This window comes from Brachycentrus maculatus, unplaced genomic scaffold (genome assembly GCF_059751285.1).
Source record: "Brachycentrus maculatus isolate JH-2025_06_01 unplaced genomic scaffold, ASM5975128v1 h1tg000384l, whole genome shotgun sequence".
Taxonomy (NCBI): domain Eukaryota; kingdom Metazoa; phylum Arthropoda; class Insecta; order Trichoptera; family Brachycentridae; genus Brachycentrus; species Brachycentrus maculatus.
In genome coordinates this window covers 466,062-493,416 of record NW_028281133.1, presented here as the reverse complement: position 1 = coordinate 493,416, position 27,355 = coordinate 466,062, and the positions used below count along the sequence as shown (strand labels likewise).

At 33.4% G+C, this 27,355-nt stretch overlaps 2 protein-coding genes across 3 annotated transcripts in view; both read right to left on the bottom strand.

The window, feature by feature from the left end:
- Positions 1 to 8,541, bottom strand: part of LOC148303166 (GAS2-like protein pickled eggs) — a gene marked incomplete at its 3' end in the record, with an annotated part of 242,602 nt that extends 234,061 nt beyond the window's left edge. The window contains exon 1 of the mRNA XM_088270420.1: positions 8,197 to 8,541. The remainder of the gene's footprint in view (positions 1 to 8,196) is intronic.
- Positions 8,542 to 11,047: 2,506 nt separating this feature from the next.
- LOC148303165 (uncharacterized) overlaps positions 11,048 to 27,355 on the bottom strand; it is a 34,038-nt gene continuing 17,730 nt past the window's right edge. For both annotated transcript variants that reach the window (XM_088270406.1, XM_088270407.1), the window contains exons 5-7: positions 19,624 to 19,925; positions 15,435 to 18,019; positions 11,048 to 15,342 (exon numbers count right to left, since the gene is read on the bottom strand). In XM_088270406.1, the coding sequence (XP_088126532.1) occupies positions 13,311 to 15,342; positions 15,435 to 18,019; positions 19,624 to 19,925 (4,919 nt within the window). In that variant the 3' untranslated portion in view covers positions 11,048 to 13,310. The remainder of the gene's footprint in view (positions 15,343 to 15,434; positions 18,020 to 19,623; positions 19,926 to 27,355) is intronic.

Below are 27,355 nucleotides of genomic sequence, written 5' to 3'. Positions count from 1 at the left end.
TTCCCGCCAATTGCAAAATGAATTTTAGAAAGATTTATTTTTACTTGGTTTGGATGTTTGTGATGTATTTTTCACATTTACCCTTCCCTATCCTTACTATCCTACCTGCAGACAAGCCTCTTAAAGTAGAGGCTTTGCGGGTTATTCCTTTAAAAAATGTACTCGTATGTTTATAAAACATTCGTATACTAATATATATATATATATATATATATATATATATATATATATATATATATATATATATATATATATATATATATATATATATATATATATATATATATATATATATATATATATATATATATATATATATATATATATATATATATATATATATATATATATATATATATATATATATATATATATATATATATATATATATATATATATATATATATATATATATATATATATATATATATATATATATATATATATATATATATATATATATATATATATATATATATATATATATATATATATATATATATATATATATATATATATATATATATATATATATATATATATATATATATATATATATATATATATATATATATATATATATATATATATATATATATATATATATATATATATATATATATATATATATATATATATATATATATATATATATATATATATATATATATATATATATATATATATATATATATATATATATATATATATATATATATATATATATATATATATATATATATATATATATATATATATATATATATATATATATATATATATATATATATATATATATATATATATATATATATATATATATATATATATATATATATATATATATATATATATATATATATATATATATATATATATATATATATATATATATATATATATATATATATATATATATATATATATATATATATATATATATATATATATATATATATATATATATATATATATATATATATATATATATATATATATATATATATATATATATATATATATATATATATATATATATATATATATATATATATATATATATATATATATATATATATATATATATATATATATATATATATATATATATATATATATATATATATATATATATATATATATATATATATATATATATATATATATATATATATATATATATATATATATATATATATATATATATATATATATATATATATATATATATATATATATATATATATATATATATATATATATATATATATATATATATATATATATATATATATATATATATATATATATATATATATATATATATATATATATATATATATATATATATATATATATATATATATATATATATATATATATATATATATATATATATATATATATATATATATATATATATATATATATATATATATATTATAATGCATATTAAAAATTCATATTGTTTTTTATAAGTATTTAATGTCCACTTCATAAATACGTTCAATACATAATTTGAATATCAATGATTTTTTGTTCTCATATGTTCTCATAATATGTAATATTACTATATATCTCTTTTATCACACACTTAAGTTATAAATAATACTCATTTAATAATGGTGTGGTTACGGTGGAATTTTGACCATAATAAAAACCATCAATAAATTTCATTCAAAATAACAAGTTTTTTCACTATTGAGAAGTGCTATTTTTAAGAAATCCCGCTGTTAGTAAAAGGTTTCATCAACAGCAGGTACATAATATCCGCCACACCCTGTAATATATTATCCGTAATGCATCGGGCCGGGTTTTCTACTTCTACTTAGTGTGACGTTAAACCACAGCAAAAGTTCAAGGTTTACGTTTATCAACTCGGACATTTGAACTCGGCTGTAATAGAACCAAGGTTTAACGCGTGAACTTGCATAGCATTTCGCGGTCTAATCCATCACACAAAGCAACACGTCATATCTACCATGATTTTTGTGAATGTTTAATTACTACGAATTCTTCTAAAACATCCTTTAAAAGATAACCAACTAAAACAATTCAAGCTGTTTATAACACGTTCTGTGCGCAAACACAGCGTCTGTGTCCATTCAAATATTAAGGCCACGCGTTGGACACGGGAGTCGTGTTGAATAACGATAAGGCTTCGTAGCCGATTTTATGTGTTTTGAAAACACAAAAAATGCAATTATTTATGATGTTTAAATAGATATAATTAGATTTTGAACAAAGTTATTAATAGGTTTCTAAATTTCAGGGATTCAAGTTTATCTGCATGATTTTTGAAAGCAGATATTTTGTGTCTCATCTTATAAAACTTTATGAAATAAAACTTTGTTTTTAACCAATTTGATTTTTATAATATTTTTATGATAAAAGTGGTTAAAAAAATGTTTTATTTTATAAAGTATCTTTATGATTTTATTTTACAGGTATAAAAAAATGAGTGAGAATTATTCATTTTCGGAGAAAAACAAATAGAGATGTCTCAAAATCCATAGAACCGATATTTCATATTTTACCTCATTTAATTTTTTTTAAAGAATTATTTGGTTCCACTAAGAAACATTTGTATTATCTTCTTCTTACCCTTATCCGCACCCAATTGTGCATAGAGCACTGCATCGTATTGACGCAGTGACGCGAAAAATCTTGATCGTTACTTTCATCACAATACCAAATTTAATAGTTTTTTTGGGATGCAGCCCGGAAGAAGAAGACAGAAAATTACTTAATAAAAACGTATGCGAAAAATCATTTGTTTATAGCCAAGTCGCATACCTAAAAGTGAAGTTAAACTTTACTTTGTAATAGTTTATAACTGCGAGATGTAAAACCATCCCCGTTTTGGTACCTAGGTAATAGATGGGCGCCCGAGAAGAGCGAAGGACGAACGGTCAGGAGAATTCTTAGAAAATATCGGCCCCTGTTTTTTGATCATAGAATAATGACGATAGAGGAATAAAGGATGTGCTCGCAGATCCTTAACTCTGTCTGACTCGCATCCTTGCAACAGGTACTGACTTTTACTTGCCTACAAAACTTATTGTGTTATTTATCTGTACACAATGACTATTTTGAAAACGTTATACAACATAAGTAAGCATTATTTTTAATGATTTTTTTTTACATTTCAAGAAAATTGCAGGTTGAATTTGGCTAAAGATATGAAAAAGCTTATCTTATTTTCACCCTTATCCGCACCCGATATAAATTTCTCCGTAGGGGCAGGCAGAGTGGATGCAACGCCACACTGTTCTGTCCTGACATACACTTCCTTCACATCCATTCATCTAGTCATCCAAGCACTCCGATTACGCAGACTTTTGACACCACCGGATATTAGGTTCTGATTGATTTGATCGTTTTTTTCTTTTTCATTGCTTCAAATATAAATTATAGTTTATTTTGCTGTTCCAAATTGTTTTTTTTTGTTATCAAATTATGTAAGGGAAATTACATTTCAGTAATTACTTAAAACATTTTAACAATACATATTTGTATATCTAAAATGATGTTAATAAAAAATAATAATAATAAAACCCTTATCCGCACCCCAATGGTGCATAGGGCACTGCTTCATATAAACGCAGTGTTATCTCAATCGTTTACACATGAAGGAAAGGTGATCAGCCCTCCGCTTCAGATACCAGTCCAGGGTAATATTGAATAAATATTACAGTGTAAAAATCACTTATATTTATTTGACCCCCCCTGGGAATCGAACCCGGGACCTCCAGAACGATAGCCAAGCGTGCTGACCATTACACTACGGAGGCGAATGATGTTAATAAAGATATATTTTGTTGTTCTATAAAAGCTCGGTAAATATTTCTCCTGCCAGGACTACGCAGGTACAATAAGACCAGTAGAACAAAAGGGCTTGTTGTGAATCCTTTCCTTTAAAGGAAACACACTATAAACAACAACATCTGAAGATGTCTTGTGATGATAAAATCGGGCAGCGGTGTTAGACAAAGACCACGAAATATATTATAAAGCTATGGTGTGTACGGGAGGTAGTATTGGATACATGCAAACGAATAATTCAGCGTTGAAACAAAACAAAATGAAAGTGATACATTGGGTAGATATTAGGATGAAAACTAAAAATGTATATTTTATTTATTGTTTCGGCATTAACTTTGTGGTAAGACATGTTACAATGATTAAAAAAAACACTTCGTTTTTTAGTTATTATACAGACCTGAATGATGGAAGTTTAACTTCTGAAACATGTAGTCTATAATAAAACTCGAGTGGTAAAAACGAAGTGTTTTCTTTAATCATTGTAAAAATGTATAGTTTAAATTAATGTTTTCATTAATTGATTGGGCAGTCAGCTTGTGGTAATGAACTGGCCATTTTTAATTTAAGTTTTACTAGGTAGAGCCACTATTTACAACATTTTGAGTGTGTCCAAATACTTGTTCACAAATCTGGATTATCTCTAATTATAGGAGTTATTTTAATTTTTTTTTTTAATACATTCTTCTTCATCTTTGATGAGATGTCAACAAAGAATATTTATTTTCAACCCCCCTGGGAATCGAACCCGGGACCTCAAGCACAGTAGCTAAACACGCTGACCATTACACCACGGAGACGGACTGTATAGGGCACATCGATGTATGTATATGTTAGTATTCGGCTCAACACAGGCCATGCCTAAAGAGCCGTAATACGTATAATAAATGTATATATGAAATGAATATGTATATTTGAATGTATCTATGTATTTTTAAAAATAAAAAAAATTAATAATAAAATAGGGCACAACATCCAATAAGTTCATGAAATAAAGTTGATCGTTCATTATATGAAGGCAAGGTAATCAATCCTACGCTTCAGGTTCCAGTCCAGGGTAGTATAAAAAATATATTAGAGTAAAGAAATAAAACATTTTTGACCCCCGTTTTGATCAATATCACTAGTCTGTTATCGGTTGGCCTGGAAGATTTTTCTTTTGTAGTATTCGTATGAGAGTAATAAATCTTACGAAATATTGAAAACGTTTTCGCATTGTTTTCGTCACATCTTATCACAAAAGCAATAACATTTATCGTCTGACTAACGAATAATAGAGGTCCGGTAGATATTACTAGCTCACAATACTTCATGCGCTTTCTCGCATACGTTTCGTCGAAAATTAAATCATAAATATTACAATAATTGCGGATATACTGTAATAAATTTTACACATGTCAATGTGTTGATTGGGAAATAAGTGGAAATAGTATCTAAGCTCTTAAGGTACTTAATACAAACAGTAAAAGTCTTTCCGGATGAGTTTACACATATTTTTAGGACACAGATATATTATTATTTTAATATTATTATTTAATGAAATAACACATCGCTCACTCCTTTCAACAGCGTTATATATAAAAAAAAAACTTGATTTTTCAGGAGATCGTTTGTAAAGTTTAAAAATATAATAAAATGTTTTAAAAATAAATATCAAGCCAGTTATTGAACTTTTTACTGTGTAACTAGGTAAAACCTGAATGTTTTTTCTCCATTTGAAAAATATTAAGTATATTTAAAAAAATAATTAAACAATACCTTTTCTTCAAAATGCAAAAACAACACTTTCTGCATCACTTGTTGCGGGTAAATATAAAGTTAAATATATGCCGCTTTTGCTGGGATATAGTACAATTTCTGGGCATTCCGAAAACATGCACAATTGAAAATTGTCGATTTTTGATATATGACGTTGTTGAAAGGAGTGAACGACATATAATATTTTTATTATTTTAACTACCGGCTACAGTTCTGGAGGTCCCGGGTTCGATCCCCAGTTGGGGAGTCACATAAATATTAGTGATTTTTTTACTCTAATATTTAATCAATATTACCCTGTACTGATACCTGAAGCACAGGGCTGATCACCTTTCCGTCACGTGTCAACGATCAAGATAACACTGCGTATATACAGGACGCAGTGCCCTATGCACCATTTGGGTGCGGATAACGGTTTAAAGAAGAGAAAAACTATTTTTGTAAAAAAAAATACAACAGTAAAAATGGTTAACCGCAAAGTAAATGCTTTAAATATTAATACATATATTTATACAGCTATAAATAAGTGAGTGTTAAAATCGCTGTAGGTTGTATGTAGCTTACACATTTAAATATTAATACATATATTTATACAGCTATAAATAAGTGAGTGTTAAAATCGCTGTAGGTTGTATGTAGCTTACACATTTGGAATTTCCACATTTTTACATTTTACTTTTAAACCCACTGCGTTATCGTAACATATTGGCATTTGTAATGTTGTAGGATACTGAAATAGGAGTATGACTATGTTTAGTAGTACAAGATTACTAAATTTTCCTTTTTCATAATCTTCCAAATTAGAAATAGTCGGATTTAATGCGTTTTTACTAGACTATGGGTATTTACTTATTTTACTATGGAAACACAAGTATTTTTAAACTTTATAAAATAAAATAAAAACTTTGTTTTTAACCGCTTAATAACCAAAAAAAAGTGGATACAAATTTTAAATACATTTTATTAAGTATTATGAAATCAAAAAATAGTCAAGTTGAATGCGTTTTTACTTGACTTATTTTATTACGGAAACACAAGTATTTTTAACTTTATAAAATAAAACTAAAACTTCGTTTTTAACCACTTAAATAATCTAATAAAAGTGGTTAAAAACAAAATTTTAGTTTTATTTTATTAAGTTTTATGAAATCTAAAAATAGTAGAATTGAACGCGTTTTTACTAGACTAATTTTATTGTGGAAATACAAGTATTTTTCTTTATAAAATTGTGTTGTGTTCAGCAGTTTAAATATTAATATAACAAAACAACGACCAGTGATCAGGTTTCGTCATAATTGACATTATCAGACTGGTGATTGAACAGTCTGATGATGTCAGTAACACACACACATTATACACCATTTAAATCAGCTCCTGCAGGTCTTCAAAAATTACAACATACTAAAAGCAAAAGCAAAATGCAATTGGTGTAATTTAAAAAGATTTCACGAAATAATGCAAATTTTTGTTGAGTTATGACTATGTGCTATTTTTTTATTATTGTTTGAATGTATGTTATATTATAAATAATTTTTTATTTTATTTTTTATAATGAAGACATCAAGAAAGCTTTTTAGTTGTAATATTTCAATGTGGATTCTCGGATTAAATTAATGATATACAATACTTGTAAAAACTAACTAACTAACTTACCATCACACCTCTTCCTCCGCAGAGGTAGGCAGAGAGAATAAACGCCACAATAATCTGTATTTACAAGCAATCTTCGTCTCTTCCACATTCATGCATCTCCACACTTATCCGCCGATTATTTCTACCTCCTAACATGACCACCTTCAAGTATTTTAAAGTATTTTAATCAAGTCAAGTTTTTATCGCTCTGCCTCTACTTCTATTACTAACTACATTCGCATCGTAAATTTGTTTAGTACTATTATGTATAGTATATATATATATATATATATATATATATATATATATATATATATATATATATATATATATATATATATATATATATATATATATACACTAGCATGTTAAGCTACCGTGCTAGAGGTCCCGGGTTCGATTCCTAGGGGAAGGTCATGATAACAAATGTTAGTGATTTTACATTCTAATATTTATTTAATATTACCCTGGTCTGGTCCCTGAAGTGCAGGATTGATCACCTTGCCTTCTTGTAAGTAACTTTTAAGATAACACTGCTACAATAAGATGCAGTGCCCTATGCACCATTGGGTGCGGGTAAGGGTTAGAAGAATATACATTTATTAAAATTCATTGACTTTTTTTATCGAAATAATATCGAATATAAAAATATGTTTTTACGATGTATGAAATAATTCTTACTTAGTTAAATAACAATTCGTAGAATCATACTAAGTTTATATTTCTTATTAACCTGTATGTATTATTTATCTTATCGTAAGCAAAGTCATAATCTAAATAATAAATAAAAATGACTAATATTTTTGAGTGAAATATGCATTTTGTTATTATCAAAAGATCACCAGATATTTTATATTTTATAATTAAAAAAAATTTTAAATAAAACAATATTTCAGGTTTTAGCGGCCTGAAAACTGAAAGGGAAAGCGGAAGGAAGCAGTCAGCTGATGGCTCAGTGTGCCAACTTAAAATCAATATCCTTACCTTAAAACAACAAATCCTCTGCAGCAAATAGCCTCAAAATAATCAAGTATTATACACCCACACCATTAATAAGTATTAAAACGCAAATCACAAAACAATATTGAAAAAAAAAACACTTTTATATTTGTAAATCGCGAAGGTTTTAATTAATTCGTTGCTTGAAATGGTAAAAACTGATGCGTTTTTTTATGTCACTGGATCAAAATTCAATCGTTTCGTTCGTTTTTTTTTGTACTCGGAAAATTTAATCGTTTTACGCGATATTGAAATTTGACAGGAGCCTCAATAACAATAACACGAGAGTGGTGACGCGCGTCCGCCGTGTACGACTCGCGGTATAAAGCTGAAATGCTGAGTGTAATTTCGCCGTCTGGAGGCAGCGAGCGCACACTAGCGCCATTAGGCAATGGTGGCGAATCGATAAAGCTGCGCTCAATGAAAACGGATGTCCTTACATTTTCATTTCGCTTTCCGGAACTTAAAATCGCTGTTTTGCCTTAATAGTGCCAATTATCTTTCGAGAAAAAGTTGTCGGCATGTAGTTAAATTGCGTTTGAGATGCTTTTTGGGTATATATTTATTTTATTTTGTATTTTAAAAGCATTGATACATATAGTAAATGTATCAATGAAATAAATATGTATCTATGAAATAAAAAAAAAAATTAAAAAATCAAAATAAAATTGATGACTTTGTGGTATGGTAATAAAAATATATTTTTGTACAAATCGCTCACTCCTTTCAAGAACGTCATAAATCAAAAAAACTTGATTTTTCACGAGGACGTTTTTAAAGTTTAAAATTATAATACAATATATTAAAAATAAATATCAAGCCAACTTATTGAACTTTTTACTGTGCAACAGATCTTTTTAGGTAAAACCTGGAGGTTATTTCTCCATGTGAAATAAAGTAAGTATATTTAAAAAAATAAGTAAACAATACATTTTCTTCAAAATGCAAAAACAACACTGTCTGCCCTGTAGCGGGTAAATACTAAGTTAAAAATATGCCGCTGCTGGGATATAGTACATTTTCTGGACATTCCGAAAACATGCACAACTGAAAATTGACGATTTTTGATTTATGACGTTCTTGAAAGGAGTGAGCGAAATGTCAAATCGTAATAATTTGATTTTAATGACCTGATGATGGAATAATTTTCCGAAGCCGGTAGTCACGAATAAGTGTTTAAAAAATGGTATTACACAAAGTGAACAATGGATGGTAAGGAGATTGTTTTATATATTTGTTAACTTAAGCTTTAAATCCTGGATTATAATCACATACATGATAAACGCCATAAAATATATTTTTCATTTTTATTATTTTAACTCGGTTTTTTATCATTTATTCTATTCGGTAATTTTTATTGTTTCGGTCGTAAGTTCCGTAAATGCCCAGTCTTCTGTATTCTACTTCATCTTTGTTGAGGTATTATAAAATAATACGAAAAATAACTCCGATAGTTGGAGATAATCCAGTTTTATACGAAATAACCAACGATGACGCCGCTTTACCGCAGGGGTAGGCAGAAAATAGAACGCCACGCTAATCTATATTTGCAAACTATCTTCGCCTCTTCTACGTTCATGCATCTTTTCAAACATACATACACCAAGCAGAAGAAGAAGAAGGCTAAATCGAACATTGACAGCCGCCATCAGGAAATGACAGATAATAAGACGAAGATGTGTTTGAAATAATTTCTTTACTTTTTTTAAATCGATCGCTAATCTTATCTCGAAAATTGACATAATAGAAAGAAATATGTCGCATTTTATACGACATTTTATAATAAATAATTTTACTATTCATCTTCAAACCCTTATACGCACCCCAAAGGTGCATAGGGCATTGCATCGTATAAACGCAGTGTTTTCTTGATCTTTAAACACATGAAGGAAAGGTGATCAGCCCTCCGCTTCAGGTACCAGTCCAGGGTAATATTAAATAAAAATTAGAATGAAAAAATCGTTTATGTTTATTTGACCCACCCCCTGGAATCGATCCCCTGTCCTCCAGAACGGTAGACGAGCGTGCTGACCAGTACACTACGGAGGCGTATGGTATAATATGACATTATGAATTACGCTTTTCGCAAAAGCGAAACAGCTGTCACATAATTTAATTTTAAACAATTATGTTATTAGATGAAAACTGTATATTCGATATTTGTTGTTTTCCGAATAAATGTCGAAAAATATATATAATCTTTTTTTTTAACTTCTAACCTTTCAATAGCTCTTTTCTTTTCAAAACCATATAATTGTTTCGAATAAAAACTTATTTTTTCAATGCGAAAACGGGGTTTTAAGAAAAAAATCGATTACGCAAAATGTTACCTGGATTTAGAGAAAATAAGTTGCGGCTTAACGAATACTGGGCCTTAAGTTGACCGTTATAAATTTATTTATTTTATATTCTGAAATTGAATCAAAATTCCTATCGAGTCATCTCTTTTAAATGCGTAAATCGAATAGTAGTGACATCTATTTGTCCGAACAAACATTAATATTTTTCTACGCATGACAAGTGAAATGTATGTTTCGGAAATAATTCATAGATGTCTCTATAAAGATTAAATTACCGATATCAACACCCGCTTGGGAAAAATGATAAATATTGCTTGTTAATACAAGTTCCATTTGTAGCGTTTTATATTTCTTCTGTATTTCCAACAGCACCGTATATATATTTTTTATCCAAGTAGTTATATCTTTCGAACACCACTGGAATCCAGGCATCATCCATTGGTTTGAACATGGTTCTTATTTTTATTCATCGCACTTTTAGTTATGTACATAGTCCATTACTTTTTTGTATGGCATTTTGGAATAAGAATAAAATGAAAAACAAACCATTTTATTTATAATTTAATATCACAACAAATTATCAAAAATATGATAATTTTAGTTAAAATTACGGCAGTTAAACAAAAAACAGCATTTGGAGGGAGAAAAAAATGGAGGTTATAATTATTGTATTCATACATAGATCTTTTCTAAATTAACAATTTAAAACATTCATTTGGAAAATATTTGAGAATAAGTGTGTTTTCTACAGTGAGAATACACATTAAAAGCTGAAAAAAATACAATTCTTAACATCAAAACACCCTGGGAATGTAGAAAACTATTCATCCTCGCCTTATGTCTTTGCAAATAAAATACAATCAGATAGCAGCATCTTAATTACTAAAATATTTATTTTATTCAAAACATTGTTACATTAAAATGCAATTTATATTTTAGAATAATAAAATGCAATTATTATTTGCGTAATAAACAATATGAACCTTGTTCAAAGCCCAAATCTACAGTCTAACACTAAAAAATTTAACATAAACCTGAATTCATAGGCAGGACATATTGCAAGACAGACTTACAAGATGGATCCCAAGAATTTTACAATCAAGACCTTGGGAGAACCAAAGAGGTGTCGGAAGACCCCAAAAGAGATGGTCCGACGACGTAGTCGCTGTGGGGGGTAAAAACTGGCTGCAAGCAGCAACCGACTGGAGGAAATGGAAAGAAGGGGAAGAGGCAGCAGCGGAGGTCAGAGTGCTTATGAAGAAGAAAGCTGAATTCAGCAACAAACATTAATATTTTTTACTGTAGGCGGTTCATTGTTTCGTTTACACAGGCATTTATGTCATTAACATATACATTTTTTTATTTTAAAATATACATACTCATTACTTATTCCAGATAATCCTGCCATGTATATTCATTTTACACGGTTTCATTAGAATTCAGTAATCCCATTTGATATTCTTCCCCTTAACATATGCAAATGAAAAATTCAAGATTGAGGGGCTAAGTTAGGGTGCGAAATACCATTACATATGACACAGACTTACAATATGCTTATAATAATAATAGCTTGCCTAATTTATTGACCGCAATGCCTTGCAATCGTATAGTAAGTAGTCTTGTTTATCATAGATCCTAATTTAACATGGAAAGACATATGTGTATAAACTATAAAGGGTAATGCTTAGAATATAAAACTACAAGCGTGATAAGGTATGCAAAAAAGTAAAGATTAATTTTTGGTATTAAAATGTACATTCAAGATTCATTTTGCTCATTTATAAAAAAGGATTCAGCATTCAACAAGAGCCTAAACTATGTAAATATAAGAATTTTGTAACGGTTGTGTGCACATTGATCATTTGGATCATGTTTTCAACAATTTAGCGCACATATTGCTTATATTTTTATCATTTCAACATTTGAACACACTAACATTACGTAGATTATTTAATACCATATGTACATTATCTATAAGTTACTCAGTCTACCAACAAAGTGGTTCAATAATTGGCCACATAATAAGATAAGTCACAACTTGCGACACTCATATTTTATAAGACAGCATTTTATACTACAAGTATCATAATATATTACATAAATACAAGAGCACATCAGTATAAACTGATATATTCAAAATGTACAAGTGTCACCATGAATTCACTATGTAGTTCAATTGACAGCGTGGATCCGATGCGCTAAAACATTTTCTTCAACAACAACAAAAAAGTCAAGATCCAAGGGGTCTTTACAAGGTTCATCACTGGTAACGCCGGAGATTGGTTGTGTATCAAAATGCAAGGGGTCTATAAGTGCTTCTACGGTATCACTAGAGAATGATTGCGTATCAAAATGCAAGGGGTCTATAGGTGCTTCACCGGTATCGCCAGAGAATGATTGCGTATCAGAATGCAAGGGGACTTTAGATGGTTCTCCGGTATTACCAGAGAATGATTGCGTATCAAAATGCAAGGGGACTTTAGATGTTTCTCCGGTATTACGAGAGAATGATTGCGTATCAAAATGCAAGGGGACTTTAGATGTTTCTCCGGTATTACCAGAGAATGGTTGCGTATCAAAATGCAAGGGGATTTTAGATAGTTCTCCGGTGTTGCCAGAGAATGATTGCTTATCATAATCGGGGGTTTTCGATTCTCCGCTATTGGCAGAAAATAATTGCGATAACGGTGTGTCGAAATCCAAGGAGTCTTTAGATACATGATCATTCTTAGCAGAGTTAATCCGACCCGATTGAAACAATTTGGAAAGAGTTCCAAAAGGGTCAGATTTTTGCAAAGGTCAGTTAGGTCTTTTGCGGTAGTCCTGAACTATAACTTTAGGACTGAGATTTTCTATGGTGCACAGTTTTTCTAGAGTGAAAGATCTCAAGGCCCCGAGGAAAGTCATTTCCACCTTTATTTTCTTGGCGTCTACAGGCGCGGGCTTGGTTCCATAATAAGAGTATTCCCTTTTCGCTTTCATCGGAAGAGAATCTGTACTATTTGCCCTCGGCGGAAGATTTCCAACATGGGTCGTGGACTTCCGAGCCACTCTTCGACCCGCGACAGCTTTGACCTCACCGTCGCTGACGATACAGCAATCGGAATCAGAATTTTGACTACTGAATATTTCTTCGATACTCTCTTCGTCGTTGTTGATAAAATTAGGAAGTGTTTCATTAACCGGAGAAACATTGAGCTCGTACAATTTGAATACTTGAGACAGTCTATCCTGCAGTATCAAATCACTGGTGAAGCTGTGTTTCATCGGGCACGTGACACCGGGATGCTTGGAACAATGGGCGACGAAGTCGTTATAATTTCTATAGTGGGATGCGCACACTTCGCACGAATAAACAATATAATGAGACCGCAGATGGAATTTTAAATTGATGGGATTAGACGCGACGTGAGTACAACCCTTGATGTAGCACAACAGTTCCCCGTGAAATAATGCCGTCTTGATTTCTGAAGCGACCTGTTCATACATCAAGGGCTTGATGTACAACTGCGACGTAAAGTGAACTTCGTTGTGATGAACCAACAGATCCGGATAGGACTCTGACAAGTAAGTACAATGCTTGCAGCTATACTTGTAAGGGGGCTTCTCTTTCGAAGGGAAAATTCGCTTAGTTTTGGGGTTCCCCAGTTTGTGCATCACGTAGTTGAGTTCGTCGGTGGGATGTTCTCGGTTACAGTGAACCATGACTGCCGGAATATCCGAACAGAGTTGCATGCAGATAGAACATTTGTACACTATGGATTTCTTTTCCAAAATTTTAGCATCGATATCTTCCGCGTGACACTGGATAGTGTGTTCAGAAATATCTTCAATATTCAAGGACTGTTCGCATTTTAGGCACATGTGTGACTTGGCGTACGGCCCAGTTTTGAGTTTAGCAGCCGCCCCATCGAGGGACAGTAGTCTGGGCATTCGTTTATGAGTTAATTCTACAATCTCTTGAACTTTAGGAAGCTCGTTTCGAACTGCCAAGTACGGTTCGCCGGGGTGGATCCTAGTGATATGCGGCCGAAGTTCTATTTTTCTGATAGCCATAAAGTCGCAGTAGCCACACTTCAGAGGTTTAATTTTCCAATGTCTCATTATGTGCACTTTGGTTCCGGTCACGGACTCAAAATCGCAATGCGGACATTTGATCTTTTTCAATTCTTTATTGGCTTTAGTCGATGAGACATTTTCACTGGATGAGGAATCATGATTCGGCGATGTAGAAAGCTTTCGCGAAGATGGTTGTTTGGCTGGCATTTGTGCGGGTGGGGGTGTGGCTAGCCTTTGTGCGGGTGGAGGTGTGGCTAGTCTTTCAGCGGGTGGCAGTGTGGCTAGTCTTTGAACAGGTGGCGGTGTGGCTACTCTTTGAGCGGGTTGCGGTGTGGTTACTCTTTGTACGGGTGGCGGTGTGAATTGTCCTTGCGCAGGGGCCGGTGAAGATTCCTCTATTGCAGGGGGCGGTTTAGATAAGGCACTCTGGCAAGCGGAAGGAGTATTTAGATTGCTTTTCTCAACATCGACAATAATCAATCTGCTTTCATCGTCGGAACTGTCATCTTGGTCCATTTTAGATTTATTATCTACATTTGAAGTTACAATCGGTTCAGGCTGGGAGTGCTGCGCTTCAAAACGGTTTGTTTGTAAGTTCTCTTTGAATCTGGTGATAGTTTTGGTCTGAGAATTGATACAGTCATTAACCCACGATTCAATTTTAGGATCTCCGCACAGAAGCTGAACTGAAGGAGAACCGTGTGTATCTTTGGAATGTTCTAAAATCCTCAACTCGCTAAATGATTTATAGGTGCACACCGGACAAGCAAACCTGAAAAAATATACATTTTATTAAAATATTCAAACCGAAACAATTCACAATTTAGACACATTCAATGAATAAGGCAAGTTATTGGGACTTACTTTCTGTAATTCAATTCCTCATAAAAATGTTGAACCATGTCGACAGTATTTGGAGTCTGGAATTTTAAACAAAAAGGACAACAATATTGGTCCGCTGAGGATCTTCCAAAGGATGGTAGTAGTGACTGTGGGACGGCGTGCGTGTCCAGTCTTTTTAACCCGGTTCCGTCCAGGGGACATGTCGGGGTTGAGACAGTACCTGATATTGGTTTGGAATTATCGGGTTTTATCTCATTTTCATTTGATGGCTCTAACTCAGGTTCGCACTCTAGTTTTATGGTAACACTTTCTTGCACTTTGTCAGGAATGATAAAAGCACTGTCCCGGCTCTCGGCGGAAGTCTTCCTTTTCTTGCTGGCCGGGGAGTTTACCGGGGTGGACTCGCTGGACATGTTGTCCTCGGTGAACATAGAAGCGCGCTTCCTTTGTTTCCACCAAATCGGGGAATTATCGACAACGTGCTCATCTTTGTTATCCTCCCTATAGTACAGAGCCACGACTTCGACAGTTTTTCCAGGGTGCTTGCTAGGAAAATGACTTTCGAAGGCGGCGTGCGAAGAACAGTTATGCGCGCACAGGGCGCACTTGTACTTATTTCGGAAGCCATGTCTGTTCTTGCAGTGCTCCATGATTTGGCTCTTGAACGTGGTACGCTCGGAGCAGAGGCCGCAATGCCAGGAACGGATTTCCATTTCTGATACGGCATTGCCGCGGAGGTTACGCGACGTGGAGCGTCCGTGCGCTTCTACGGAGTGGCGCTCGACGACGCGCGCCTGCGGATGCATGAAGGAGCAGGCCTCGCAGCCGAACAAGCTCTCCTCGTGGAGCCGCAGGTGGGAGGCGATGTGGGCCGTGGACAGTGCGCGGTTGCCCTCCGTAACGTGTTCGCCGCAGTGGGTGCAATGGTAAAATGTCTCCTCTCGATGCAGAGCTTCCCAGTGATAGCGGAGCATCATTTCATCGACGGATATGTACAAACAGTTCTCAGATCCGCAAACGAAACGCTCTTTTTCGGGTACAAATTTGGGAACATTTTTTAAATCGACCACGTCCACTTTCTTTTCGAGACTTCTAGCTACGGCCGGCCTGTCAATGTTTGAGCTCAATGCGAGATTTGTCATTTTATCGAAGTGCATCTCGTTAGTTTCCAGGTGGGGCACGGGATTGATAGGAGCAACCGACGGAACCGCAATTTCACTACTGTGCATCTGGAGATGCCTCAACATGTTCGATCTCACCTTGGTTCCGAAACCGCATACTTCGCAGTATATCTCGTTTGTCAAAATCGGATTCAGAGGCAAAGTATGAATGTCATTCGGTCCGAAAGAAGTTTTTACGGGGTACTTGGTAACAACAGGTGCGGGTATTAAGTAAACCTTGGGCTTAGGACCGGGCTTCTTTCTTTTATTCTTCCCGGAGACCTCCTTGATCATGAAGAAATCGGAATCGTCATTGTTCTTGAACGGGTTGACCGGAACAATGTGAGCCGTTACACACTTGTGCGATTTCCGCATGTGTAAGACGACAGACTGAACGCAGTGAGAGCGTTGGTAGCAAATATTGCATTGGTAGCGATGAACTCCGTGCACTCGGATATGCTCCACCAAAGTCGTGTGGAGTTTGAACTTTTTGTCGCAATGAAAACAGGATAGCCTATTGTGTCCTACGGCATTTTCACATATCGCGAGATGATCTTTAAAATCAGCAGAAGTGGGAGAAGAATACTTGCAGTTATAATTGCCGCATCTGAATAAATCTTTTCCGGAAAGCCCAGTCATGGCTAGCTTGTTCAGGCTACTCTCTGACATAGAAGTGAAACATATAACATCTCGATGTTTCGTAGATGTTCCGGCGGGCTCATTAGACTGTTGCTTTACAGACTCATTATCGGAATCTATGTTTACAACGTTTCTCTCACTTCCCTCTGATTTTGCCACTTTATTGGCATGCGCAATGTTTTTAGTAACTGCAAGAGGAACATCATCATCGCTGTCTAAGTTTATAACATCTTCAGCTTGTTTATGGGGAGATTTTAGTTTGGGAGAATTCAAACCGGAAGGTTTAATCGGAGAGGCTGCACGAGGAGGCGCTGCTGGCTCCGCTGGCGCTATCGGCGCAGCCACCAAGGGTGGTGGATTTCGGGTAATGGTGATAAGAGGTGGTAATGTCGGATTCGGCACACACGGTTTCGGTGAAGATGTATCAAAGTAACTGACTGGTGATGTAACACGGGAAGGTACTATCGGAGAAAGTTCTGGAGGGTTTTCGCAAGACGGCGAAACCGATACCGGTACGGACCCCTGGGATGATCGAGTATCGGGTTTAGATATCACTTCAGCGGTAGGAGGCATAGCAGATACCGGTGTAGAAGAATCTTTTCCCCCGAAGTCATCCGCAACAGCGTTAGTTGATAAATTACTCAAAGTGTCATCTGAAGCTTTGGGATGTGGGTTACTCGATGTTTTGTCAAATGTCGATATGGTTTGGAATTCAAACGGGGTCAAATTTGGAGATCCAGTTCGTTTAGCGGAATTCGACCGGTCCAAATTCAGCAAAACCACTTTGTCCTCGCGTTTCAAATCTCCCTGTAAAAAAATTCACAAAGATAAATATCTACGTTTTGAGTGTGTCCAAACAGTGTTCATAAATCTGAATTATCTCCGCTTTGGAGTTGTTTTATCCATTTTTTTGTTGGTACCTTAACATATACAAACAAGAATATGGAAGTCTGTGCATTTACAGGGCTCACAGGCTGTTTTAAGTGATCACTTGACCTACGTGTAACATTCACCAATCATGGGTAGAATCGGTGAATGTTACACTCGTGTAAAGTAAGTGATCGCTTAAACCAGCCTATGATGGTCGTAAGCTCTGTAAATGCCCAGACTTACATATCCTCTTTCATCTTTGTTGAGATGTCAAAAAAGGATAAATATCATTCTGATGGGTTCGATGAAAAGGAAAAACACAAGAAGACTAGATAGATGGATATATTTTGACAATTTGAGATTTGTGTATGGGGGATATTGTTTTGGATACTATTTTGTTTTATTTGTTTGGGAATTATACAGCTTGTACATATAAAATATTAAAAAATAGTTTAATTGACAATGATAAAAACCAATTAAATAATTCCACATTTCGCTCACTCCTTTCAAGAACGTCAAAATCAAAAAACTTGATTTTTCAGGAGAATGTATTTAAAGTTTAAAAATATAACACAATGTATTCAAAATAAACACCAAGCCACTTATCAAACTTTTAACTGTGCAACAGATCTTTTTAGGTAAAACCTGAAGGTTTTTTCTTAATTTAAAAAATATTCAGTATATTTAAAAAAAAATAACTAAACAATACCTTTTCTTCAAAATGCAAAAACAACACTTTCTGCCCTATCACGGGTAAATATTAAGTTAAAAATGTGCCGCCCTTGCTGGGATATAGTACATTTTCTGGGCATTCCGAAAACATGTACAACTGAAAATTGACGATTTTTCATTTATGACGTTCTTAAAAGGATTGAGCGATTTATACTGTGAATACTATTGAACAGAGATAAAAAAAAAAAAGAGGGTAAGTGTGTGTGAGACGAAATTGTAAAAGAACAACACATGTTTTTAACCACTTGAGTCTATTTTATTATGCCATAATAAAATAAACTCAACTGGTAAAAAACTAATGTTTTCTTTTACATTTTGGACATAAAAAAAACTAACTAACCATCACGCCGCTTCCCCGCAGGGGTAGGCAGAGAGAATAGAATGCCACACCATTCTGTCTTAGCAAACATTCCTCGCCTCTTCCATGTTCATGCATCTCCTCATACGCACCCGCCGATTGTTTCGACTCCTAACCTGACCGCTTTCAAGTATTTGGCATACCTGATTGTGCCAAGTTTTTCTCGGTCTTCCTCGGATCCTTTTTCCAATTACATTCGCCTGTTAAATTTGTTTTACCATTCTTTCCTCAGTAATTCGTCCTACATGTCCAAAACCATACACACCTTTCTTAATTTTATCGATAATGCTTGTCTCAGCTTTGCATTCCTTCCTTATTTCACTATTCTAACATCTATCATACATCGTTCTGAGAGATCGCATTTCGACTGCATTCAGTCTACTTTCATCCTTCTTTTGCCAACTCCATGTTTCACTTTGGATATATTGCCCGAAAATTAGACGAGACTTACCTGGTTGGCGGTGCTGAGCCTCAGATAGAGCAGGGGGCGCCGCGAGGGGTGCTTGATGGACAGGTGGCCGAGCGCGCCGGTCTGCGAGTCGAAGGAGCGCGCGCAGAAGGCGCAGGTGAGCAGCCGGAAGCCGTGCACGCCGCGCAGGTGGCAGGCCAGCCCCCGGTCGGTGTAGCAGACGGCCGGGCCGGGGCACTCGGGGCACGGGAACGCCTTCTTGCGCCCGTACGAGTGCGTGTTCAGGTGCGCCAGGAAATTCTCCGGGGTGAAGAATGTCTGCCTGCACGCCACATTGTCGCTTTCTAAACGACAACCCATCAATTAACACATTTCAGACGGGTATTTTTTGCGCCTGCAAACCGCTGGCGACGTGATTTGATCATTACAGCAGCACCTCTATAATCCGAACCACCGCTAATCCAAACACCTCTGTAATCCGAACGCCCACTCATCCCTTAAAAACTTCCCTTTCCCTTTCACTGCCTGCACCGGGGTACTTCTAGAAAATTTGGTGACGGATTTACAAACTTGTATTTATTTAGATTAGCAGTGATAGGTATATTGAAAGCTTTTAAATGTAAATTCACAGTAAAATCGGGATACAATTTTATTTTGTTTCACATTTTCAATCAATTTCGGAACTTAGTTAAAAAAAAAAATTGCTTGCAAGAGCAGATCTGTCAGGAAGCCTAGATGCCTCTGTATCAGATTTGGGCATGCGGTGGGACAGCTTTCAATCATTCCTTTAAAACATTATTACAATGGGTTAGCCCAATTAATATTTCTGTGCCAGAGAAGATACTTTTAAGTAAATTGCGAAACAAAGCTTTTTGCTTGTCATTAACCAGTTGCCAGTTTTTCCCGAGCGTGACTCCGGCAAGGAGTTTGTGTTGGATTGATGAGTCCGAGTGCTGCTCGGGCAAATCTTGGTGGTATCGATTTGCCCGAGCCGAATATATTTTTGTATTTGTTTTTATTGACTAACACGAGCAGTGTTTGGTGATGATTTCCTGCACCGACAAATTTTCTAGCCAAAATTCGACTGTTAAATGGTTACATATATTTCGACCAACTAAAATATTTGTTTTCTTTAAAAAACGTTGAATAAACACATTTAAAATTTCACAAGATATATTTGTTTTATTTAATAATAAAAAAATACCCTACAGATCCTACGTACTATAATCCAACACTCCACTAGTCCGAACATAGGGTAATTTTTCAGCGTTCAGATTATAGAGGTCCTGCTGTGTGTACATTCTATACAGGCAGAAAAGTAGTGCCTACCCTAGATTACTCGCATTCGAAATAGAAACATGACCAGTGCCTACTATGCCTTATCCTTACCCAACCCTACTCCCTAGCCTGATTAAAAATTCTGTGCACTCCACTGCATATAGTTAAGACATTCACTAAGAGATTGGTATATATCGCTCACTCCTTTCAACAACGTCATAAATCAAAAAACTTGATTTTTCAGGAGATCGGTTTTAAAGTTTAAGAATATAATAAAATAAATTAAAAATAAATATCAAGCCACTTATTGAACTTTTTACTGTGCAACAGATCTTTTTAGGTAAGATCTAAAGAGTTTTTCTCCATTTGAAAAATATTTAGTATGTAAAAAAAATAATTAAACAATACCTTTTCTTCAAAATGCAAAAACAACGCTTTCTGCCCTGTAGTGGGTAAATATTAAGTTAAAAATATGCCGCTTTTGCTGGGATATAGTACATTTTCTGGGCATTGCGAAAACATGCACAACTGAAAATTGACGATTTTCGATATATGACGTTGTTGGAAGGAGTGAGCGATATGTAATATAGATATAAAAACATTGGATGAATCCTTTGTTTCTACCTTTGAAATGAGGCCAACGCAGAAGGTGAAAATACCCTTCCCGTCCTTAAGCATCAATCAACCGAACGGGTAGAAATACCTTTCCCATCCGAAGTTTGTTACCTCTAGAATGCCAGCATTACCAATATTTATTTATAGATTTGACGTTTAATTTGTGGAACTCTATTTTAATTCATAGATCAAATATTACACACTGATTTTTATATATATAAAACCCTTATCCGCACCCCAATGGTGCATAGGGCACTGCGTCATATAAACGCAGTGTTATCTTGATCGTTTACACATGAAGGAAAGGTGATCAGCCCTCCGCTTCAGGTACCAGTCCGCCTCCTACAGTCTTAAAATTTGTATTTTATTATTAAAAACACATAAAAATAAAATTTGTGACAATTTTTTCGGCTTGTTATGGCATTAGTATAAAAATGCCATAACAAGGCAAAACAGGTTTCAACATTTTTATTTTAATGTGATTTTTATTTTCATATTATTTTTTTGATATTATTCTTTTGTTTTTAATTGATAATATCGTTTCTTCTAACCTGAACTGAATGTTGACATGGCAAATGTTGATTTGCCATGTCAACATTCATCAGCAAATCACATTCCTCACACATATTATACATACACCTGTCATCAGCACCTGCAACCTAATTGGTTGGTTTATAATTTATTAGTTTTTTTAATTTTTAAAAAATTGTTCCCCATCCCCCCTCCCCCCTTTAAATTTAGTTCAACGAACTTAAAAAAAATACAGAAGTATCAATTTTTTTAATTATAATATTAATAATAAAAAAGGGGAAAAATTGGCATGATCAAGTATTCCACATACTTGAAAGTGGTCAGGTCTAGAGTCGGAATAGTCGGCGTGTATATATGAGAAGATGTATGAATGTGGAAGAGGCGTAGATTGGTGTGGCGTTCTGTTATCTCTGCTTACCCCTGTGGGGAAGTGGCGTGATAATTAGCTATTTATTTAGTTAATACTAATAAAAAAAGAGTCACAATGAAAAAAATACCAGGTTTATTTTCGTATGTAAAAAAAAGGTACTTAGACACGGTGATCGAATTATAAAACCGAATTAAATTACTTTATTTTAAGAAGTCATTACTTAATTTGGTTTTTTCATTTAGTATAATTACGTCATCAGTTGCGCAAATTTGGGTGCGTATTAAAAGCTCCTAATACATTTGAGAATTTGACATGAAAAACTTAAGCTGGAATAGATATATAAACCGAAAAAAGGTAAGGAGTACCGTCCCAATCGGATGACCATTGTGAATACGTCACCTGTCACTATGATATGAAGTTGTGTTTCAACCCTAGATTCATCATAAATAAATAAGTCTCTCGGACAATCATAAACAAAATGGAATACCACACGGTTATATATTTAATGGCATAATAAAAACATATTAATTTGTCAAAAAGGTGACCCTATCGTACGTAATCCAGACGTAATATGTAGGTACGTATTTTCAACAAGAAAACTTCTTTAATTAATGTTTTACTTAGTAAATACCACTATTTCTGAAATAGTGGTATTTACTAAGTAAAATATTAATTAAAAATGGAAAGATTTTACCACAAAGCAAATCAATTAATGAAAGAAAACTTCTGATTAAATGTTCCAAAGACTAACTAATTTGTATAGAATGTTCCTTCAAAGTGTGGAGGATATCATTTCTACCAACAACGTATATTGTCCCAGATTCGATTGGGTAAAAAAAAAATAACAAATCACCCAAAGAAATCGTGAAAACCTGACTTTTTCCTTTTTCAAATGATAATAGACAATAATGTGCAAAAGAGGTTAGAAAGCTCAGAAAATCGGTAAACGTCTATAGAAATGGAAAACAATCACCGCCAAATCGAATTCAAATCAAATATAAAATACAAAAATGCGGGACCGACAGGCCGAATGAAGAATACAGAAAAAGGGTACAAGTATGGTTGGGCGGAGTTAAGAGACCATTACTAAATTCCCGGACCCTTTTCATTAATGTCGCGTTTAAGGCGTGAGCAGCAGTGGCCTAGCTTTATCACGAATGATTACGAAATTAATATTCGTGATGAAATACCTGTTTTGTAATATTAAGATAAATTTTGTTATTTAATTTTTTAACAAATTGCATTTAAATAGCACTTGATTTAATAACATAAAGAAAACAAAAAAATATTATATTTTCCGTTGAATTTCTTAACTTCCAGCCACGAGTTTTTCGATGAGTCGACTATCTGTATATAAATTAGTGCTTACGAGAAAAACAGCACTACACGAATCCACCCTTTGCATCAAAAGATATAAAATTGATCCAATTAAAAATGTGCGCAAGTATTGCAAAATTTACAAAAGATGATGTCAATGTTTTATCGTGTTATAATATAATCAGTTTTTTGTATGTATTTGTACCTATAATGATTTACGTGCAATTAATTTCAGTATGTTACGAGATAAAGTTATTTTAAAAATCAATATATTTTTTTAAATATGAAAAATGTTCCCTATTGAATTTTTATTTTTCGAGTTGGTTCACTTTTTATCAATTTTCTTTAATCTTTCAATTTCCATCAACGTTTAGATAAAATGTGTATAAAAATATATACCGAAAAAAAGTCATTAAAATTGGTAAATACGTTAATTATTTTTATAAACATTTGGTTTTTATATGAAATAATAAAATATACAATATATTTATAACTACGCTATTAGTAAGTAGAAAATGATAAAATATAAAGTAATTTAGCGATATAAGAAAAAAATGTTTTTTGAGCTCACTCACAAATATATATTTCATTGTATTGTTTTCTGCATTCACCCTCTTACAGCAACTTATGTACCGCTCACTGGTATGTACGCATTTAACAATCACAGGTTTATAATGAACTTAGCGAAAATACCAATTCAATAACTAAACACGAGTTTTTCATAGCCGATGAATGATGCGACTGACATTTTCCAGGCAATCGGCGATAAAACAAAATAACGATAAGGCGTACCTACAAGCGAACTAAACTAAGTAGGAAGGGTTCTACGTGACCGACTGAACAAGCGCAATGGCCGCTCCCTCCGCTTCTCTGATCCGTCACAAATCATGTTACTTTTTTCGAAATATCTCGGCACTTTAATGGGTTTTAACACGTCGTGTATTACTGACTCTTTTGTGCCAATGCATATTATTTGTGACTGTAAATTCATAGTGCGCGATGCAATCGAAATATATGAAAATTCATGTTATTATTTTGTCAGACTGTCAGATTGCCTACTATAAAGAACAGATCGCGAACCTTTGACACGCGTGTCGCTGAATTTTTACGCCACGAAATTTTCCACCGGTGAAATTTTTCAAGTAAACTGCATTCGGAGATTTCGTTCCGGTTGTTTCTAAGATAATTTTATTATAATTTCCTCTTTGTCTAAACCGATACATTTAATCTAGTTGCTAATTTTAATATCATTGATCTTGGAGCATTTGTAGAACCACAACGTTAGATTTATTTTCAACTAAAGAAAATATTACCACGTATCACAGAGCAACGAATTGAAATGGTTTTGTTTTTGGCAGCGTATAAACCTACAATCTCTCTCGTAATAAGTACACAATATTCTTTAAAAAAATAAGTACAACAAAATACATAGTTTAAAACATCATGTAGGTACCTTTCTAATTAAGGTCCATCCATTTCACAGGAGAACTTCTTTCTTTACATCAACACAACACATCATTCAGTAATGAGTCTGGTTGTGGTCCCGTGGTTAGTGTCGCGGACTCTTGAGTCAGAGTTTCTAGGTCCGAACCCACTCTACCACAATTTGATACCTATTTTCAATGATAAGCCGCTTAGGCTCACAGAAATATTATTAAATTGAAATATTTTTGTAAATAGTAAAAACACAAATATTTCTAATTTATTTTCCGTCCAAGCGGCCAGACTACGGAATGATTTACTGCTCTAAGTAAAAAAAAAACACCTTTGATAATATTCACGAAACGACTGAAATTAACGACTGAACTATCTATCCTTAAATCTTTAACTGTCTATCATATTATTCCTTACTTAGATCCCCTCCCTTTCTTCCCTCAGATTCAAATTCTACCGCGAGTAAAATCGAATCAAAATAAGTTAAGAAGGTAGAAACGGAAATCGATTTGGTCATGATAAAATTTGGCGCGATATTATTGAATTTAAATTTGCTAAAAAATTTAATGTAGTATATTTTGTCCGAATTTGTTCAGAAAATTGCCAAGTACTGATTAGGTTAAATCTTTTCCTTTCTTCCCTAAATCTATGTATCTACATCTATTTCCATATATCGCAAGATAAATTTGTGTTTGATAATAATATGAAAATATAAAGTAAAATAAAATAAAATACTTTTTTTTCTTACGATGAATTAAATTACGATGAATTAAAAAAAAAACAATACATGAGAATATAGAAAATTTACTATGAGAATTTTTAAATGTTTAAAAACATGTTTCAAACACGCCAACCTTGCTGCTTAGTAGACATAAAAAATGTAAGTTTTTTGGACAGCGTACCGAATTAAACCGACGAAAACGTATTTTTGCGTTTGATAAAATACATATACGAGCATATACATAACAATATGTAAATTTGCACTTTTTATCGAATGTCTATATTTCAACAGATGTTTTTTCTGCTTTATTTATTTAAACGATAAAAATAAATCGCCATACTTAGATAATCTGTTAAATTTTACTTGGTATTAAATCGCATACGATGATAATATTTTGTTTAGTTTGACACCATTGCGGAAAGGTTTGCCATTTCTGGAAACCAACAACATCTGGCGTGTTCATGCGTACTTTTGTTTACAGCAAACATCTGTAATTTCGATTGAAAATTAAGGGTCAATTTTATGTATTTTATGAACTTCCCAAAACCTGCATCGTAAACAAATCGGTAGTTGAACAAGGGAGCTTTGTCTCATTCACAGGTTCGAAACAGTTTACCTATTTTCGACGATGTTTTCAACAGTAAAAAAAAATACGAAAACATTTTTTTTTTTGATTTTACTATAAACCTTTTTCTAAACTTTTTATTAATTTGACCACGATTTATCGATCTATCGTCCAAACATAAAAGTGGTTTGGTTACATCAATCTGGAATATAGCGTACTTATGTATTTCAAAATTTCCCTTAAAACTGTTTTTACAGTGGTTAAAATTTTTTCACATATACTAAACATGCCATATCGCTACCTCCTTTCTACGTCACAAATAAAAAATCTCGATTTTTCAGGAGAATGTTTTTAAAGTTTAAAAATATAATACAATGTATTAAAAATAAATATCAAGCCACTTATTGAACTTTTTACTGTGCAACAGAATGATCTTTTAAGGTAAAACCTGAAGGTTTTTTCTCCATTTGAAAAATATTGAGTATATTTATAAAAATAATTAAACAATACATTTTCTTCAAAATGCAAAAACAACACTTTCTGCCCTGTAGCGGGTAAATAAAGGGTCCGCCAAATAACTTTTTTTTTTTGAAAATGCTATAAAAAAAAAAACTTCGTAGCTTCGGCTGTGTGGCACGTAGCGCCGTCCTGTTGAAACCAAATGTTGCCAATATCCTCCTCTTCAATTTTTGTGAACAAAAATCCGTTCAACATGGCCCGATAACGATCGCCATTGACTGTAACGGCCACTCCTTGCTCATTTTCAAAGAAAAATGGCCCAATTATGCCTCTGGACCAAAATCCGCACCAAACAGTGACTCGTTTTGGGTGTACCGGCTTTTCAATGTATGCGTGCGGGTTTTCTGTGCCCCAAATACGACAATTTTGCTTGTTTACATACCCGCCAAGATCAAAATGAGCTTCATCCGAAAAGATGATTTTT